This window comes from Phasianus colchicus, chromosome 18 (assembly GCF_987193195.1).
Source record: "Phasianus colchicus chromosome 18, bPhaCol1.hap1.1, whole genome shotgun sequence".
Lineage (NCBI taxonomy): Eukaryota > Metazoa > Chordata > Aves > Galliformes > Phasianidae > Phasianus > Phasianus colchicus.
The window spans coordinates 8,956,834-8,976,903 of NC_143453.1; the positions used below are offsets into that span (position 1 = coordinate 8,956,834).

The 20,070-nt window shown below is 38.8% G+C and overlaps 1 protein-coding gene across 1 annotated transcript in view; it reads left to right on the forward strand.

The window, feature by feature from the left end:
• The window catches only part of AACS (acetoacetyl-CoA synthetase), a 37,089-nt gene extending 17,484 nt beyond the window's left edge, over positions 1–19,605 (forward strand). Inside the window, exons 6-18 of the mRNA XM_031592698.2 lie at positions 2,037–2,151; positions 2,700–2,781; positions 3,617–3,764; positions 6,549–6,629; positions 7,687–7,811; positions 11,627–11,691; positions 11,874–11,996; positions 13,293–13,406; positions 13,907–14,032; positions 15,604–15,673; positions 16,304–16,362; positions 17,585–17,787; positions 19,385–19,605. Of these exons, the coding sequence (XP_031448558.1) occupies positions 2,037–2,151; positions 2,700–2,781; positions 3,617–3,764; positions 6,549–6,629; positions 7,687–7,811; positions 11,627–11,691; positions 11,874–11,996; positions 13,293–13,406; positions 13,907–14,032; positions 15,604–15,673; positions 16,304–16,362; positions 17,585–17,787; positions 19,385–19,522 (1,449 nt within the window). The 3' untranslated portion in view covers positions 19,523–19,605. The remainder of the gene's footprint in view (positions 1–2,036; positions 2,152–2,699; positions 2,782–3,616; positions 3,765–6,548; positions 6,630–7,686; positions 7,812–11,626; positions 11,692–11,873; positions 11,997–13,292; positions 13,407–13,906; positions 14,033–15,603; positions 15,674–16,303; positions 16,363–17,584; positions 17,788–19,384) is intronic.
• The last annotated feature ends 465 nt before the right edge of the window (positions 19,606–20,070 follow it).

A 20,070-nucleotide genomic window follows, 5' to 3' on the forward strand; every position in this document is an offset into this window, starting at 1 on the left:
TAGCTGGTTATATGTATGGAGCTGCTGTCTGTGGGTTAGCACTAGAGGGCAGCAGCATTCCGTTGGTTTGTAGTTGAGGTTCTGTCATTGGAAAAGAAAAATGATTAAAAAAAAAAAAAATCATTGCAGCATGTAATGATCAATCTGTTCTACAAATATTTTCTGCTTGTTTCTGCTTGCATAGAAAATGACAGTATGGAGTATTTTCTTTATGGTGTGATTTCATCTCTCATCTGGGGAGAGATTGTTCATTTTGTTTGTGTTACAGAGTCCTGGTATGCTTTTTGTCCATGTTGATGTGCTGTTATTTTCAGCACCCAGCTTTGTTTTGTTTTTGTGATAGGTTTTTTAAATGAAACTTAGCTGTGGAGCAGCATTGCTATCAGTATCACTTATTCTCCTTTGGTTTGGCAGCATGTGTTGGCTTGAATTCAAACCCTAAAATCTCAACAGATCAGGAGAGGTCCTCAGGGAGATTGACTCCTCCCCAAAGGAGTAAGTTTTTCTCCTGTGCACTTGCATTAGCCTAATTAACATAAATTAAGATTTTTTGTGTTTGGGGAAATAGCGTCATGTTTTTGACGTTTCAAATCAATTGTGTATATATGTTTTCTGAATTCTAGAACTGTCTCTTTTCAGAGCTGCCTACACATTGCAAGCTTTGAATGCTATACATCCAAAGACTGTAAGCATTCAGGAAATGTGCTGTCAGGGGAGCAGTGAGTTTCCTCCCACACAGAATTCTGCCCTTGGCAGCTCGAGCTTCGTTTCTCTTGTCCCTGCTATTCATTTAAGTGCATTAACAAGAAGGTGCTTCTTTTTGGCCTGTGCATGTAAGAAATTAATGGATATGTAAGTTTTAAAAGAGGATCTGCTCTTAGAAATGTGTGAGGAGCCTTTGGTAAGGCTTAGCAAAGGGCTTAATTCGTGGGATCCTTCACAATACTTAGTGCAGGGTTTGAGGCCCATCAAATAGAATGAGCCGTATTTGGTGTACCTGGGCTTTTCATGAAAGCAATTCCTTGCTGAACCATCTGGTTGGATTAAAGTTCCAGTGTAGCAATTACATGTTCCATCTGTTTGTGTTCCCTTTGTATCACACCAAACTGCCCTGTGGGATTTGATCCTGCTGGTGCTAATGAATGTGACTGGGTATGTTAGCAGGATTAGTAAGACCCTGAGAGTTGTTGTCACCTCTGTTTCTGATCCACACTTCACTTCAGATTTCATTCCTCTGTTAGAGTACCCTTAGTCCCCTGGTTTTTAAATAGGCAGCATGGATTTGGGGTGCATATCTGTGTTCAGCATGTGTGTATGAATACATACACGTGCACACTGTGTGCATTGGTCGGTCAGCTCTGTTACAAAGGAGTGAGTATGCTAACATTCCTAAGACAGATGGAAGTTTGATTCTGTACTCCCTTGGAGATTAATGTGCTAATGCTTTATTAAAAACCTGTTCTGTTGCCGAACCTGGGGACTTTTTAAAGCTAATTGATATAGTTAGATGTCAGTGCATTGTCATCATGTGTGTATATGTGTATTTAGGAAAAGGAAATGCACCTTCATGCTTTTCTGCATAGTAGAAAGCATTTTTCTTCAAGTGATTGAGGAAGAAGTATGTTAAAGTGACATTCAGCAGAGTCAGCTGCTAGTCATCTTTAATGGTACTCCTGTACCTCACGTGTGGTGTTCAGTGAGCTTTCCTAACAAGGCAACGTGGAGATCAGTTGTGCTCAGACCTCCATACTTCTGCAGTAGGCTTCTTGTTATTATTTCATTGCAACCCTGACTCACCCAGCTTGGAAAAGAGTTCAATGGAGATGATTTGATGGATGTCAAAGACGTGAAATAGGTTGTTAGAATTATGTTATACCTTGAAAATCTTGGGATGAGTGAAGGACAGGGGCAAGCAGTCTTTTCATGATTCTACCAAGTCCTACCCTTGCTCCTGACTTGAAAAAACACTTGAATTTAACATCAAGTGGGTTTTGTTTTGTAATTCATTTTTAACTTGTTTTTCTCTTTGTCCCTAGGGTGTGCTGGACAGATTTTCTCAAATTCAGCCTAAGCTCATCTTCTCTGTTGAAGCTGTTGTATATAATGGCAAAGAACATAACCACTTGGAAAAGCTGCTTAGTGTGGTAAAAGGTATTTCACTGCATAGAATACATCTTATACCATAACTGTGTGCCCTCAAAGCCTCCACTGTCACTAAAAATGACACCTTTGACTGCTTGTTGCTGTCCTTGCTCCCTTACAATATCTTTTTGGCCACTTACAGTTGCAGAGCTGATATGAGGGGAAACTTTTTTTTTTACAGGATTTTAACATAGCTTTTTGCTAGCTTAGTTTAAATCTGTTGATAGCTCTATCAGCATGCATTAGCTGGCAGTCTGAGTGGGGGAACAGGAGCTGTTAATGCTGCTTTTTTATGCCTATGTGAAGTGCTGCTGAAAACAACTGAAAAGCTTTTACAGCACTAAAACTTGATTTTTACATTTAAGTCTTTTTTTAAAAGCTGGCAATAATTGTAGTTAACAGATTTTTTTTTTTTGAGTTTTTTTAATGTCTAAAACTGTATCAATACTCTGTACATCAGAATTATTTCAGTAGTAGGGCATTACACTATGTGATACAAATGGATTGCAAAGACTTATATAACTGAATATGGTCAATATTTTCTTTCTTCCTTCCAGGGCTTCCAGATTTAAAAAAAGTGGTGGTGATCCCATATGTCTCCTCAAGAGAAACTATAGATATCTCTAAGATTCCAAACAGGTAATGGGAGCTTTTGAGTTGTGACTCAATGAGCTAGGGATGAATACTGCTATCTCTTGAAAATGTATGACCTTTTCAACTTGTGAAAGCTAGGATTTAGCCAGATTTCTTGAAGTGGGTTCATACTGAAATAGATATTATGTTGCTATAGATGTGTTGCTTCTACTAACCACCTGTTGGTATTAATAGTTCTCAGATGAGGGCTCGTGATCTTTCCCTTCCAAGTCAAGAATGTACCATGGGATGGATGAGAAAGCAGAGGGGAAAAAAAGTTGATCTGGATTTTTCCATTCTTGCTTTCCCGTGTTTACTCTGATAGTTCTTTTATCTTCAGGGATCACAGGGAGGCATTTTATGTGGGAACAGAGTCTCCATGCTAAAGGTGATCAGGGCTTGAACTGCATTGCACTCTGCATGTGAAGGAGGTTGGCTAGGCAGCAGTTTCTGCCTCTCTGTATGCCATCTCAAAGTGCTTTGGTCAGGGGATGCCTTTTCTTGGCTTTGTCATGATGGTAGGCAGAGTTGTGTTCTCCAGTATCATGATAATACACACACTGTAATGTATTTTATGGTCTACACATAACCTTGTTCTTTTTTTTTTCTTTCAAGCAAAGCACTGATTAACACACAGACACTCATTTCCAGAGTGAGCTGTTAGCAATTTAAACAGAGAACAACAGCTAAAAATTTAAAAGTATATACAGTTTGTGTATATAGTTTATAGTAAAAGAGCTACTACCAGATATAGAGCTAATCTTATATATGAGTTGGGATAATGCTTTAAAAAACAAATGAACAAAACATTGAGATGTTCCCTTTCTTCCCTCTTATGCAGTGTCTTTTTAGAAGACTTCCTTGCTACTGGGAAAGGAGACCAGGCACCCCAGCTGGAGTTTGAACAGCTGCCTTTCAGTCATCCTCTCTTTATCATGTATTCATCAGGCACAACTGGGGCACCAAAATGCATGGTTCATTCAGCAGGGGTATGTCTTCCCTATGGAACTATGCTATCTGTATATAACTCCCTGTGTTGTGTTTCTTTTCCTTTAACAGCATCTTAAATCTTAACATACTTCAAGGAGGAATTGATTACTGACAGTAATCAATTTCTCAGTAACTCACTATTAAACTTTCAAATTTATCGTTGACTGATTGAAACAAAATAATTTGATTGGTATGGAGACCTTTCAGAGATGTCAGCTGTTGGGAATGTGTATGTGTCACAAAGCTGGTAGAAGTGGCCCAACTGATACTTGCAGCAGCAAGCTGAAAGAACTTGAATGGCTGCTTGGAACCAATTTTTGGACACTGTCAAGTTTGAGACTCATGGGGCGTTTGCACTTTATTATCTCAGTTTTTTCAGTGATCTTAAATTTCACTGCCTGTTTTTGTCAGTTCAGAGCACAGTAAAACTTTCACTGCTATTGGCATAGCCCTTCATTAAAGGCAGGGATTTTTTTCTACTTGTAAGGCAGGCAGAATGTACTGTCTAGAACCCTCATGCCAACTTGGTTAGTTAAGCTGTGTAACTATTAGCTGCTGTCCTTTGTTTCTGCTAGTTGTTCTGAAAGTCAGGGTGAGCATCTTGCAAGACTGCCTGTAGAGTCATTCAGACAGCCCTAGGGCTGGGTTGCTTTATGCACTGTGTGTGTTACTGCTTCCCTTTGATAACAAGGGCTGGAATATTTGCCCACAAATTCCACACTGCCTGCAAACACTTTGCTTTGTATAGTAGCAACAGGAAATCATACTAGGCAGTGTGTGACATGTGAAATGGTCCCTTTGGGACACATGTCCTATGTTTGGAGAAAGAAGGAAATGTGTTTTGAAGTCTGACAGCTGTTTTGAAGCTGTGCTGGCTTCAGACTGGTTAAATACTTGCAGAAATGAATTAGCAAGAACAGGGCAGGTGTTCTGTTCAGTGATGCATGATAAGCAGTTGGGAGATGAAAAACACAGATGCGGATTAACCAACAGGATTCATCTCTGTTGAAGAGTTTTCTCCTCCTGTTTTATCCATGTGGACACTTTTAGTTTTGCCCCTTCTCCTCATCCCAATGATTTTTTCAGTTCATGCTTTCTGAATGTTGAACAAAATGCAGCAGCCATGAGATGCTGCTCTCTGAGCTACTTCACTTCTTGGCACTTGTCCTTATGTGCTGATTCAGGAACCTGAGTGCCCCCTGGCTGATCTTTGACACTCCAGATGCTCAGCACTGCATTAGCTGCATGTTAAGCCTAGTGAAGGCACCCAGACCAGTGGGTTTTTATCAGCTGTCAGATATGTCCTGTAATGCTAAATGTTTAAGATGTATTTTGAGTGTCCTACAAGTACTGTAAGGAAACAGGTTTAATAAATAAGCATGAGAGAGCATGTTAGGCTGTAAGCTTCTGAACTTTATTGTGCTCTACCGGAGTATGCTTATTTTTTTTTATCAGAGTTACCAGTTTTTTCCTCGGGGAATTGTTCATGGCTTCTGCCTAAAGTTGTTATTAAATGAAAAACACACCTTTGTGTTGGTTCCAGAGCTGTGGAAAAGTAATAACTAAATGAAAGGAAAGCAAAATATTATTTTAATTGAATTTGGTTTTCAGTTTCACTATTTGATGTGGCTCTTCTAGAGGTAATATGCATACTTTTGTATATGGGATTTTTATGTTAACACCTGGATTTCTTTTGGCAAAGCTAAGAAGTTATTCATAACATTTCTAAATCCAAAATATAAACATTTTAAATGTAGATAATAGTAGTGTATAGCTAGATGGCAGCATTGTGACAGCTTAGTATATTCAAGCAGTAACAGGCGAATTTGGACCTCATACCAGAGAGAAAATCAGATTTACTCCTTTAGTTTTATTTGATGTTTTCTGCCTTTTCTCCCAGAGTTTATGCTGTTCTCATGACTTTTTCATTTCAAATGTTTATCTGTAATTTATTTTCTTTTAGCATAAATTTTATTGCATGGTCATGAGGCTACAACTCATTGCATCAATGGAAAAAAAAAATGCAAAACCCACTTTATTTTAATATCAGGCATGTTGTGTCACTGCAGTGGAGCGACTTAGTGAAATAGTTTGTAAACTTCCTTGGCCTTAACATGTTACATGTTAATGATTAGGAAAGTGCAGCTGGATCTCAAAAACAAAAGTGAAAAGAAGATATTTCACTGCTTCACTGTTAATATTGATGCTTTGAATGGTGAGATCTTTCCATATTGCTAGTTAGTTCAATATTTACAAGCTATATGTATGGTTATGTGTTTTGTTTCTTGAGAGTTAATAGGAAAATTGATTTGTATGAATAATAAATGATAGCTGCTACAGTTCATAGCAGCTGTAGGTCCCTCCAACTTGTCTAGATGTGCTGAAGATGAAATCCTCCTGCTTATCTACCTGGCAAATCTGATTGGTGAGGCCATACTGTGAAAATTATAGCCTTCATGGAGTATTCTGCAACTCTGATGGCTGTACAGAGCTGGAAGAGAAGAAAGCTGTTTACTCCACAAAATTACAAGTGATGCACAGTGGGAATTGCTGAGGTCTAATGAGAAAGGCTGAAAAGTTATGTGAGAAAATGGAGAATGCAATTGCTGCTGCTGCTTTAGATAGGCCCTGGGATTTACTTCAGTTGTGGTTAGGAGGAAATGCTTGTCTGTAATCCTGGAGTGCATCCTGTGAAGGACTGACAAATTAGTTTTTTGAAGACTGAGTGTGCTGTCTGTTTTTTTCTATGTAAACTTAATTTTTTACTTCACTTTTTTTTTCAGGGTACACTAATACAGCATCTAAAGGAACACATTCTTCATGGCAACATGACCAGCAGTGACATCATTATGTACTACACAACGGCAAGTGTGGCTCACTGAGGCACTTCTAAAAAGCCTTTAATACATTTTCCTTACAAGTCTGAGAGTTTTTCCCACAAATCTACAAATTCATTTTTATGTACTTTTAGTTCTTGCTCTGTAAAGGACCATCCTGTTTAACTGGATTTTACATAAATATATAAATAAAATATTAGGTGAAAAATTTGACCTTTCTGATGAATGTTACGTTAAATGTTTCTGATCTAATTAGTGAGGAAAACTAATTTATTTTTACAGCCTCTTAGGGTCATTGATCTAACTGCCTCATCAATTTAATCTGCAAAACAGACTCTACCTTCCTTCATCATGTAATTGACCATACTGAGGATGAGAATTTTTTGTTGTTCTGTTTTGATGGAGAAGGAAAAATTTGCACATCTGAGTAGAGGGAAGGAGTAAAGCTGAGTGATCATTGTAGGACTTCAGCTATGTTTTCTTTAATGTTGTTGCAGTGAAGAAAATGATTCTGCAGTCTTCTCTAACAGTTTGAGAAAGCTCATGTCTCTCCTTTCTAAACTTTGACACCACTAATTGGTTTGTAGTACTTCTGCAGAGGAATTATGATTGCCTGTCCTAATGTTGTTCCATACTGTGACTCATGCTTTAAAGCTATATGTATAGGGAGATATGGATTCCCTATCTCAATAGATATTTATGAGGATATGTTATGAGCATTCGTTAGTAATGTGTGCCTGATCCAGTCTTGCGACAGGTGAGAGGAGAATCAGTGCTCAGCCTTATTTTCTGATTTCTAAACAATGTGATTGGAGATAATCAGAGATATAAACTCGCATGCTGGTTTAACAGTTTCAAACCTTTGGATGAAGAAAATGGAGGGGTAGATGGCATATCTTGCACAAGGGCAGGAGGCATGCTTTGTGCCAGGTGACTGTGCAAAAAGTCATGATTTCTCTAGTTGCCCCTGGCTCCTGAATAGCTGTATGACAGCAATACTCCTGGTCCTGTGGTAGAACTGCCAGTGAAGTGGACAAGTAGCTGACAAAGATAGAAAGTAATTGTGATATTTTCTCTTTTCTAGACTGGCTGGATGATGTGGAACTGGTTAGTGACAGCACTTGCTACGGGAGCTTCAGTGGTTTTGTATGATGGATCTCCTCTAGTTCCATCACCAAACGTGCTCTGGGACTTGATTGACCGACTAGGGTAGGTAACGAATCTTAAGTCAGATGATGTGGTCTTTGCTTCTGTTAAAATGTTCACATGAAACCAACCTAATTAAAGATGCTTTCTTGGTAAAAAGCTTGTATGTGCTGTTATCTTTTGGCTTGATGCTGAGTAGAACAGATTCTTTAAATTTTACACTATAAACAGTCTTTGAGAGCAGAAGAGACCAAGTTTGTTCATTTAAAAATGGATTCAGGTGTTTGGATTCCCGGCAAACAAAGAATTTTGGTTCAGTAGTCAGTTTTTGAGAGCAGCCTTTTCAAAATGTAGTAATTGGGAGCAATCTGAAGAGAAATTTCTTAGAACACTCAACTTTTAAGAATCTTTTGTTTCAAGCAACTTAATGTATGATTCAATATAACACATTGACTTCAAGACAAATTTACTGGAAAGGCTCAGCAGGGCTACTTACATTTCCATATATTTTACTTTTTGATTTATAATGCTGAATTCTCCCTGCTTAGCCATTTGCTAGTTGTTTTACAAAGTTCTTTGTACCTAACAATGCTCAGAGTGCCCTCTGTCCAATCCGAGGAAAATGACAGGGATCAGATAAACAACTGAAATCCTGTGGTGCTATTTAGCTGCTCTGTACACTGGTTAAACTTTGATTTTTGCAATTCACCCATTTTTCAAACTGATTGTAAGGAGTGTAGATCTGAGTGCTGTTACTTTATAGTAAAATGGGTGTAATTTTTTTGTTGGTAATTAAAATTAATTTGTTGCAGAAGGTGGATGCCAAAAGCCTGACTTTCTGACTCTTGGTAATTAATAATTTAAACTTTGCTCTGTCTTTTGTGCCATGTAATATTTAAAGTCTGTCATTTAGTCTCTGGGTATTATAACTGAAAGTTAATATCTTGTTAGAATGCTTCCATTTGGAAAAAAAAAAAAGCCCACAACTTTCCACCCCTACCCACAAACCCCCTAAAAAACATTAGAACAGGCAGAAATGTAGACTCAAGAAATAAGATGGCTTATTTTTAAGCATTGTTTCTACATGCCAAAAAGTAAGTGAAGATATCTCAAATGTGTCTGCATGTCTCACTTTTGTAATCTGGTGCTAAAAGCGGTGGCCATCTGTGTGGTACTTCATAATGCAGTCTGTTCCCAACTCAGTCATGTGTTACATATTAAAAAAAAAAAGCTTCAACATGTTAAGACTTCCTCACTTTACTGAAGATGCACCATACTCTCCTTTGGTTATCTTGATGATGCTATAAAAATGCTATCATGTGCTGCTCAGCAAGAATTACTTCTGTGGACATCAGTGAAAGATCTATTTAAGTGAACTGTATTTAGTAATTATCCATCACTTATGTAGCATTTAGAAGGAAATAATAGCAGATTAGTCTTTATATGTGCTGGAGAGGAAGACTTTAAAAATACAGAGAGAAGTATTATGTATTCTATCTATAAAACAAGAAGTAACCTGAAGCATGGAAGAGAAGTAAGATACAGTAAAAAGAGAGATTTTTACAAGAGTAAAACTGGTTGGTGTGATTGGGCTATATGGTAAGTGAAGGCAATTTCTTTCTTCCTGCACAAGGGTGGAAGGCTCTCAACTCATCATCATCCACCTGAATGGTGAAGAAAGGCATCCCTGATGACAGTGGGGTAGCTCTCTTTCCATTTCTGAAATGGTGTAATTATCTCAAGTGCTGTTCTACCTTGCATCTTGCCTCTGGAGTGAAGATAGGATCTTGTTTTAACTCGGTTATACTGATGTATGTGTTGCCCTAGCTCTGTGCATTCAGCCCATATCCCTTATCCTAGGTTGTTTCTACTCTTGTTCTTGAGTGAGTTTATTGCTATAATATCAAATGAATTAGCAGGGAGCAAGGCTTCTTGAAGGTCAGCAAAACCATCCAGCTAGCACTTCTCCTGCTGGAGTTGGAAGGGGTAGAGCCTTTGTTTCAAATTGCATTGGAAAGCTCTTTTCTCTTTTTTTGCTTTACTTGATTAGAATACCAAAATTACCAGAACTGCTCTGAAAGTAATGCCTCCTCTTTTATGATGTCTGCTCACAATGTCAGAGGCAGATGGTGGTGGTATGGTGGTAGAAGTTGAATCTTCCCATCAATAGTCTGTTACGTTTTGTTGCTGTATGACAAATGGCAGTGGCTAATGGTTGGAACTATGTTGAAAAACAGTGTTTCGAAGCAGCTGAGAATTTGCTCTATGTTGAATAGTGTCATTGTATCTGTGGTAACTTCCATGGTAATAAATAGGAAGCTTCTGAGCAACTTCATAAATTTTCTCTTGGTTCCTGTTGAGATTAATGGGACCTCAGAGCCTGTTTGTTAAAGGAGTAAACAAAGATTCTATTTCAGCCTGGTGATTTCTTAAACTGGCATAGTTAAGTGCTAGCTTTCATTGATTACAGAAAATAGCTCAGTTTTTGCAAATTCAGTAATTACTTTTCTGGAGGATTGGGAAGGATGCGCTGGGCTTTGTTGTTTTTGTTGGTTTTCTAGAAAGTATGTAACAACTGGGAGATGGTATTTCTGGGCTGCATTTCCTGCATCAGCACTGGGTACATCTCCTTGCTCTCTTTCCCCTTCCCCCACAGCGTTCAGCTGGGTGTTTAATCCATTATGAGGGCTAAAGATAGAGATGTATTAAAAGGTCTCTTTTGATCAGAAAGCCAGAGTTGCAGTTATTGCATTCGACATAGGTTACATCCCTGGTGCATTCACAGGGAACAGATCCCAGAACTCTCAGATCTTGCAGGATGGGTGCACTGGTTTTGAACTTTGGTTCCTGCTATCTGCTCAGTTCAGTACTTCTATTGCTGATGCACAGGTTGTTCTCCACACTACTGCTCTGGTGAGGAGATATGAGGAGTGTCATGTTTCTCATTTGTCCAATATGCAAAATGGACAACGTTCTCAAAGCTATATTTTATTTATTACATTAATTGAAATATTTAACACAGTGCCTTCAGTGTTGTTGTGAATGTCCTATATAATGTAATTGCTCTATCATAAAGACCAGTAATGTGCAACTGGGAGATAGAAAGGCCTTCTCAGTTTTAAAGATGTTAAGCATGATGTCTCAGCTTTAATGTGTGCACTGACTGTTGTAACATAGGATTACTGTCTTTTAATGAGAAGCCAAAAGCAGCTGAAATAGGAATTCTCCCTGAATCTTCCCCCCTCTCAAGGATACATGCAGCCAGATACTGAATACTGCCTTTGCATGTACTTACTGCAGTGACAGAATTCATTTATTAAATTAGCTAGGCCAACCTTCATGTTCAGTTAGACATCTGCAGCTCAGACTTCCATCAGTGGGAACTGAACATGTATCTACAGAGCAAATCCCTGACTGTTGTGTTCAGCGTGAAGTATTCTTTGTTCCACTGTGCCCCAAAACGGCAAAATTTTGATATGTTGTAGCATAACAAGGCAGCAGATCTGTGTTAAACAGCTCAGTGGCAATTATGCCCAATTAATGGAGTAAATGTTGTAACATTTTGTGATGTCTTTGGAGTGTTCAGCTGTTAAGAATTCCTGTAAATGAAAGTGAACGTTTTTCAGGAGGTGGGAAGGCTTTGCTTAATATTTAAAGATAGAATTAAAAGTTTCAAAGCTACAGAAATGACGTGATCTCAATTATTTTGATGGCTCAAAGGAATGCTCCCTTGCACTTAAAGCTTTAGGAGACTTCATTGCTTGACTAATCAATGCATGGAGTGCCTTCAGCCTCTGCTTACTGCAATGGGGATTGCCAACCTTCTGAATCTTAGTGTATTTAAATATGTAAAACTTTTAAACTTTTTCTCCCTCTAGGATCACCATCCTTGGAACGGGTGCAAAGTGGCTTGCTGTGCTAGAAGAGAAAAACTTAAAACCATGTAAGCTTCTGAAAGCTATTGCATCTCTTTTCTTTTTTTACCCTCTGCCCTGCCTTTCTTCTCAGGTTCCAGCTCTTTTCACAAACAAATCTTACATCATTTTTGTGGGTTGTATGTTGAATGGTTACAAACTCTTGTGAAGATTCAACCTGAACTTAGTTTGTGGATTTCCTCCTTTAAAGGTGAAACACACAACCTCCAAACGCTCCATACTATATTGTCTACAGGATCGCCTCTCAAATCTCAAAGCTATGAGTATGTCTACAAACACATAAAGAGCAGTGTCCTCCTGGGATCCATATCAGGTGATGCTTCTATGCTATATGCATCTTAATTCTGTTATTTGCCTTTATATTTCCTTTTTGCTTGTTTGCTACTGTGCATTTAGGAAACCTAGACATTGGAGCATTTGGGCTTGGTATAGTTAAACTAGAATTAATTCTCTTTTGTGCAGATACCTTATGAGTAATTCAGTATGCCATAATGAAGCTCATACACGAAAGCTTTTAGATTGAATGTTTCTGATATGGTGGATGTTCTGCATTTTAGCTTCATTTTTTTTTGAAGCAGGATCATTTATTTTGACTTGCTGTCCTTAGGGCTAGCAGGGTGAGATCAAGAAAAAGAGTCTATTAACCTACAGAATATAGTGCTCTGAAAATAGCTGACTTCAGCAGGAAATGCCTCTTACAGAGGTTTTTCCATGCTCCCATTTCAATTCTTTTGTGCCACATAATTGGCACTGCAGACAGATTTTTCTAAATTATATAATTAGAGAAATATCAAGCCCACGTACTGTGTAGTTTGTTGTGAGAAGTGCTGGCTGAGGCAACTTCTGTACATAGAAGGTCCCTCACAACTCCTTATGCTGCTTTGTAATGAAGGCTAAGTTTTCCCAGGGCTTTTAAGCTTTGTTTAGTTTGATGTTATAGTCTGACTATTCTGTTTCTGAAGTCACTTCTAACTCTGCTCTTAGTAAGAGTAGTGCTGAATTTTAGACTTGCTACTACAGACATTGATGGTCTCAAATGTGGAAGACTGTTTTGATAACTAAAGCTAACAGTATCGATTTTGTCTTAGAATTCTACATCTTTAAAGCCCTGTAAGTATTCCAGTTGAGTGTGCACTTTCTCTATACCTATTTTTATTGGGAGAACTGTTCATTCTCTGAGTATGGTTGCCTCCTCCTTGGTTGCTAATGAGAAGAAGGAATGGAAGCTATGTATCGAGTGGAACAATTAGTTCAAGCTAATGAAAACAAACAAAAGATTTCCAAGTGGTCTTAAATATAGAAGTCAGTGCAGTAGGGCCTGTTTGTTTTCTCATTCTTACATAGATGGATGCTTTTTTTAATGATCTTGAAGAACCTACTGATATGGAACTACTGGAAGAAAAGCTATGCCTTAAGGAACTTTTCTGCATGAAAGGTGTACATGTTTAAAGATCTTCACACACAAAGCAGGAGAAGAAACCTCTGTTATGAGAAGTCATATAACTGATAATACTGACTGTTATTCTGTGCTGCATAATGTGGATTAGAAACATTTGACAAACGCAGCAGTCTGATGTTCTGGAGTTCTTATAGACTTGTTCTATTTTAGGTGGGACAGATATAATTTCATGTTTCATGGGTCAGAATGTTACGATTCCAGTTTACAAAGGAGAAATTCAGGCCAGAAATCTCGGAATGGCTGTGGAAGCATGGAATGATGAAGGTACCTATTATCAAAATGTTATTGCACTTACAAAACAGAGCAGTTATGATGTTAAGTGTGTCAGTCATCAGATGGCTAACAGTCAGCTGTAAGTAGTGACTTCACTATAGAAACGTGTTCCACAAAACCTTATTCTGGATCTGTCTGATCTGGAGTGTGAAGCACTACAATGAAAACAAATGTGTAAAAGAAAACCCTGCTTTTCCATTGCCTTGGGAAAGCACACTGTGCCAAGTTCTAGCCTGTGTGTGTGTGCTAATCAGCTATGTTGTTGTGGATGCCAGTCTGTCCTTACCCTGTGGTATAAATGTCCTTAAGTTACTGAAGTTAAGGTAGGGATGAGTTAATGAATTAAATAAGCTGTAAGATCATCAGTCATCCCTTGCCTCATATCTGCATCAACATGTACATTTGTTATTTACATGCAAGATGCTTTTTGCTTTGCTGTTCAGTTGTTTACAGAAGGGAAATGCAGAAAATAACTTTTTCTTTCTAAACAGGAAAACCAGTTTGGGGTGAAAGTGGAGAGCTGGTTTGTACTAAGCCCATTCCCTGTCAGCCTACACACTTCTGGAATGATGAGAACGGAAGCAAATACAGGAAGGCTTATTTTTCAAAATTCCCAGGTATGTGATGAAGGGGGTTGGATATTGCTCTAGCTGGCCAAGAGTAAAGATTGTATTGCTGCTATTGGGAAGGTACAGGTTGTTCTTGCCCAGTGATAGGCAGGTGCAGCTCTAAAATGAGACTGAGGATGAGAACTCCAAGGCATATCTGATAATTCTCATTCCATATTTTTTGGTGTTTTAAATCTGGATTCAAATCACTTTAATAAGAATGTCTGGAAAGCTCCAATCCTATTTTGCTCCTGCTCTCATTAGGCAGATATATGGCTACAAAAGCTTGGTAATCTGCAATGCAGACATAAACTGCTTGGCATGAGTGTGAAGCAAAAGTGCTCAATAGGTCAGGGAGCAATCCTCCATTAATGAGTTCTACAGCACCTCTGCCAGGTTGCTTCTGCCTGGCAGGAGTGGATCCTAGGGGATAAGTGCTAGCCTGCTGCTTCCATTGCGTGAGGCTTAGGTATGCACTGCCTCAGACGTGCATATTCTGCATTCATACAGGCTCTTAGTGCTGCTAAGAGTAAGAGGAAATGATGCTGACAGCCAGAGGCTTTCATCCTAATCACTGTGAGAACTCTGTTCATCCAGCTTTTGCATATGCAGAGTGGTGATGCTGTCTGTACTCACTGCTGCCCACTGGACAGGGGCTCATAGGAGCGAATCCTTGAGCTCTTTCTTTCTGGAGAGGAAAGGTTTTCTGTAAACAGCAGTGTAAAACCACAAGAAAAATTAGGATGTGCAGAGGAGATAATTATATATGAAGATGGAGGGAATATGGAAGTTAGTCAGCATGAGTGTGACAATAAGAAGTAGAAAAACACTGAGGGTTGTTGGGCTGAAATAACGGTTCAGAGGTTGTGTGTGAAACTCCTTTCCTGGTGTTCCTTGTAAATAGGCTTGCAGTTGTAACAGCGATGATGGCAAATTGTGTTATGTGCATGTATGTAATTGAGGCTTGTTTTTCTTTAGGAAAAATTTAATAAAGCTGGCTTGTTATTTCTGCTTGTGACAGTCTGCTGTAGTGGTCTCAGTCTTAAAAATAATACAAGAATTATTCCTGTTCTGAAGAGTCAAATCTGATACTATGTTATCAAGAGTATTAAGCACATAAGCTCCTTAGTGAACTGCTGAGACCTATTGTGCAAACCCAGAGAGCTTCTTGCACAGAATTGTACACTGTAAAAGAAGTGGGTCAAGAAAGACCAATGGGAATACTGTTACCTTTATGAAAGATTCTTTGTTTCCTTAAAATGTGGTGTTCAGAGCAGAGTTTTGTCAGTTTTCAAGAGGATGATGCTATGTAGCCTGCAAACAAGCAATCATAAAATAATCTGGGGTTTGATCAGAATGTGTGAGCTGCTTTTGTGTGAGCCAGCTCATTGTGATAACTGCAGAAACAATCCACGTTGCGTTGAGCTACTGCTGCATTTGCTGTGGGTGGCTCTTCAAGTACATCTGAAGCAGTGGGATTCTTGCTGTACAATAGAAGATGCACGAGTTATTACACAAATATATTTTGGAAGTGGAAGAATGAGAAATCAGCTGCTAAAAGCATTGTCATTCTCTCACAGGTGTTTGGGCCCATGGTGATTATTGCAAAATTAATCCCAAGACAGGAGGAATTGTCATGCTTGGGCGCAGGTACAGTATGATGGTGAAAGTGTTTTCCTTAAGCAGGCCTTAAAATTTGCACACTTACCCTTATTACAGAAAGGCAGCCATTGAGTTGTTAGAGATCATAGAAAAATTGGAGGTCACAAATGGAGGTAAATTTTATGCTTGTATTTACATACTAGTGTTCAAAATAAAGGTGAGTTGACTGTGTTGGAGCTGTCTGGCACTGTCACAAACAGATCTACTTACAGGCATAAGGTGCGAGGCTGCTGTGTGTGAAACATGAGTTCCATCAATTGCTGAGAGGTAATGGCACACAATTGCAGTACAGTGAAGTACTAGAAAGTCTTTTTCCTGTTTTGTCAGTGTGTACCTCTAAGCTAAGAAGAGAGAGAACTAGCCCGCATTTGGGCTACTGTGAGGAGGAGAGAGGGGGAAATGGGAATAAATAATGCTGGATTTCTCTGTACAATTTTGTTGTAATGAGCAAAAGGCCTTTTTCACAGCATTGAGTTATTTTAAAATTCCGTTTCTTATGTGTCTGTCTGCGTGTTCACTGCATGAGATGTGGAGAAACTTGGTTAACTGCATCATTTTTTCTTTTGATCAAGCTGTAATTACATTTTAATGCCTCTTTGTTTTGTGTGTGACTTTCAGTGATGGTACATTAAATCCAAACGGAGTAAGATTCGGAAGTTCTGAAATCTATAATATAGGTATGAAATCAACTTTTCACATTCTTTAACTACAACCTTGTTGCCATAAATCTGAGATACGAGTGCTATACAGGTGTCTGGAAAGACTGAGTGATAAAGCTTGCTCTTTTTCAAATGGAAAATGGTACATGTTAACATGAACAATAAAAGTCTGTCCTGTAGACTTGAAATTGGTTGCCTTCCTAAAGTATCTAGATCACTGGAGATGACTTGTTGAGATGTTCTCTGTAAGATGTTGCTTTCATATAACAAGATCTTACAGGTATTTTGATCAAATTTAAAGAGTACTTCTGATGAAGTATTCTTTCTTTTTCCCTTAGCCAAGCTCTTGACACTATTTTGTTTTATCTCATCGTTCCAAATAAGTACTTGAGCTTATGTTACAATAACTGATTGAAAAGAAGGATTGCAGGTGAAGCCAAAAGTGCAAAGGGATGGGGAGGCTAGGTTGCACTGCTGAAGCCTGTTCAATTTAAATAATGTTCTGCTGGGAACGATGTCTTCCCAGTGCTGTGTGAGGTTTGGAGGATCAAGTTCCCTTAGCTGCAGAAGAGCTGTGTGGGTGCTTGTGGCAGCTGCCCTGGGTCATGCTCCATTTCAGCTCTGCAGTGCTTTAACTGGGTAACAGGCTTCTTGTGTTGGAAGGCTTACCCTGGTACAACTGACGTCTGGTTCTGCCTCCCCAGAATAGGAAACAGGGTTCTGTAGTATAAATAGCAGTTTTAGCAGGGACTGGTTTGAATCCTTAGAATTTGAATCTAGTGCAGTCTCCGTGAGACTGTCAAGATGCAAACTGCTTCGTATCTCAAACGTCTGCCTTGTGAAGGGTGGTGGATCTGTGTGCCAAGGTGTGAATCTTCCCTTGGGCACCTGTTGCCACACCTTGTTCCTCTGTGATCAGACATGTTAGATTTCTGTCTGAGCAGCAACTGGAGATTGGGAGAAAAACCAAAGACAATAGTTTTGTGTACAAACCATCATCAGTTCCAGAAGTTGTGGCATTTTTTTTGTCTGGGCCTACATACAAGTGGCCCTTAAAACTTCAGCTGAGCAGGAGTTAGAATCTCAAAGCTCTTGGAGGCAAGCCTTGCAGAATGACCTAGCCAGGAAGTCTGCTTTCCCTTTGTATATCCCAGGAAGTAATACTTTCTTTTGCAATTACAGAAATCGTGTGTTCAGAATAAAACAAAACATACTAAAAAATGACTCTTTGATTTTCCAGTTGAAGCCTTTGAGGAGGTTTCTGATAGCCTCTGTGTCCCTCAGTACAACAAAGATGGGGAGGAAAGGGTGATACTCTTCTTGAAGATGGCTTCAAACCATGCGTTCAGCGAGGATCTGGTGAAAAGAATTCGAGATGCAATCCGTGTAGCACTTTCTGCCAGGCATGTTCCAAGCCTCATTCTAGAAACCAAAGGCATTCCGGTATGTCATGAAAAATGCTGCCTACTTTTTTTCTTTGTCACCTTGAATAGTAATTAAGGAGCAGTTGTCATTGCTCTTCAAGCCCACATGCATGGAAATTTTAGCATCTCAAAAGTGTATTCGAGCTTTATAAATAGTTTGTCTATGTTGCCTAGCAACATCATTTCATCTCCTTTTCAGCTAAGTGTGTTTTTGTTTTTTTTTAACAATACCTAAAAATGGCCGTTCTCAGCTTATAAATATATGAGCTGCTTTTTCTCAGTAATATATACTTGAAGTCTTTTAAAGGAAAATATTAGGAAGGTAATTTAACTTAAGCTTTTCACGCTACCCATAAGCTTGGTTTGTTTCTGTTTTCCAGTTTCAAATGACATCCTTATGAAAGCTGAGAGCACCGAGCAAATTTATAAAATCATTTTGCACGCCGTTTCACTTGTACATCTGTTTAGCCATTTAAAATGTAGCTCTATCACTGTCTTCCTGTAGCAATAACTAAAAATCTTTCTGCTTGTGAAAGGGAGAGAGGAAAAATATACAGCTAAAGGTATTGCATGCTCAGTTTTCAGGAGTTGTGAGCGGTAGTATTCTACTCTACTCCTCCTTGCTGTATGAACTCTTATTTGGGAAGCCTATCTCTTACCTAGTCTCTGATACTACAGCCTCCTCAACAGCTCTATGGACAGCTTATTGCAGGATGGGGATGCAGGCTGTGCTTGTCTTGAGGCCACATGCACATAGGTTTGAGGCTTCAGACCAATTATTGTGTGTTCTGATACCTCATCTGCTGCCAGTGAGGTTTCTATGTAGAAATATTCCAGGGTATAGGACTACCAACTTCATAATACACAGTGATCTGGATCTGATCTGTTGGGTTATTTCTGTATCAAGTTGCTCTTCTCCAATAGTATTAGCTTTAAAATGTTGTCATTGCATGAACATAAAAGTCCCTGCATCTGACAAATGGTAAAGGTTAGATTTTCCAGGCTGTGGTTTAGCTTCTGCATGAAGTGTTGAACTTGTAAGCTGCATAAATCACTTGGATGTACAGCATAAAGTTGATGGCAGTGAAGTGTTTATGATGGTCTGTCCCTCAGGAAAGCCTGCTTAGATCATTAATTAGTTCACACTTTGACTGAATTTAAAATGGAGTGAATTTTAATTACATTTCAGGTAAATATTCCAGTGGTAAAACGATCAAAGCTGTCTCCTATCTTTCTTTGAAGGTTTTGCTTGGAAAGGAAACCTCTTTCTATTTTCTGCTACTTATAGAACTGTATTTTCTGATGGGGGGATAAAAACCTGTCTAATCCTGACTTTGTACTGCCATTGCAGTAATGGTGGAAATAGTACTGCTGTGCTTCAGTAATGCAAAGCATTGTTTTTCATGAGATCTCCAGGTGTTCAAAAACACTGTGGGCTCATTGTGCAAATCTTCATAGTCCCATCCTGACCTGATAAATACCGATCAAACGTAGCAGAAAAGGGAAGATGTGAGGCTGCACTGTGGCTGGGTTCTTAGGTAGGTGTTCTTATTAATCTTTCCACCAAGCTACTACATGAAAAGTGTAATTCTGTCATTGCTGGCTTTGTTTTTCAGTATACGATAAATGGGAAGAAAGTGGAAGTGGCCGTGAAGCAAATAATTGCAGGGAAAGAAGTAGAGCAGCGGGGAGCTTTCTCAAACCCAGAGACTTTGGACCTCTACCAAAATATTCCCGAGCTTCAGAATTTCTGAAGCCACATGTTCATGGTTTTGTTGGTTTTTTTTTGCATCTGTCTTTGTTCTGTGTTTGTTTTGTATATATCAATACTGTACGTAAAGAAAAAGCTCTATTTAATACCAGTGGTTCTTTTAAAAGAAAAAGAAATATCTCGTAAAGTGCATTATGAAAGGCTTGGGTAAAGCTTAGCTCCCTTTTATTGCTTCAATATGCCATACGTCCTGGAGTCTTTTCCAGCCTGGAAGGAGGAACCTGCCTGTTCTGATTTTTATATATATGACGAATGCGTTGTTTCTGGTTAGATTCCCATCAGTAGCCCATCAGATGGGAGCACCATTAGCAGTTGATAATAGAATATTTCTTTCACAAAATGTTCGCGTTTTAAAAAAAGGAAACTGGATTTTTAATGTTTTTCTTTTTCAATTTATGCATTTTAGAGCCACCTGCAAGGAAGGTGCAGCAGTTGTAACTACTTGTCTGTGAAACACAGAAGCATCCTATGCATACCATGCATTTACATGTTTTTATAAAGCCAAATCATAATGCACTAAATCTATCTGAC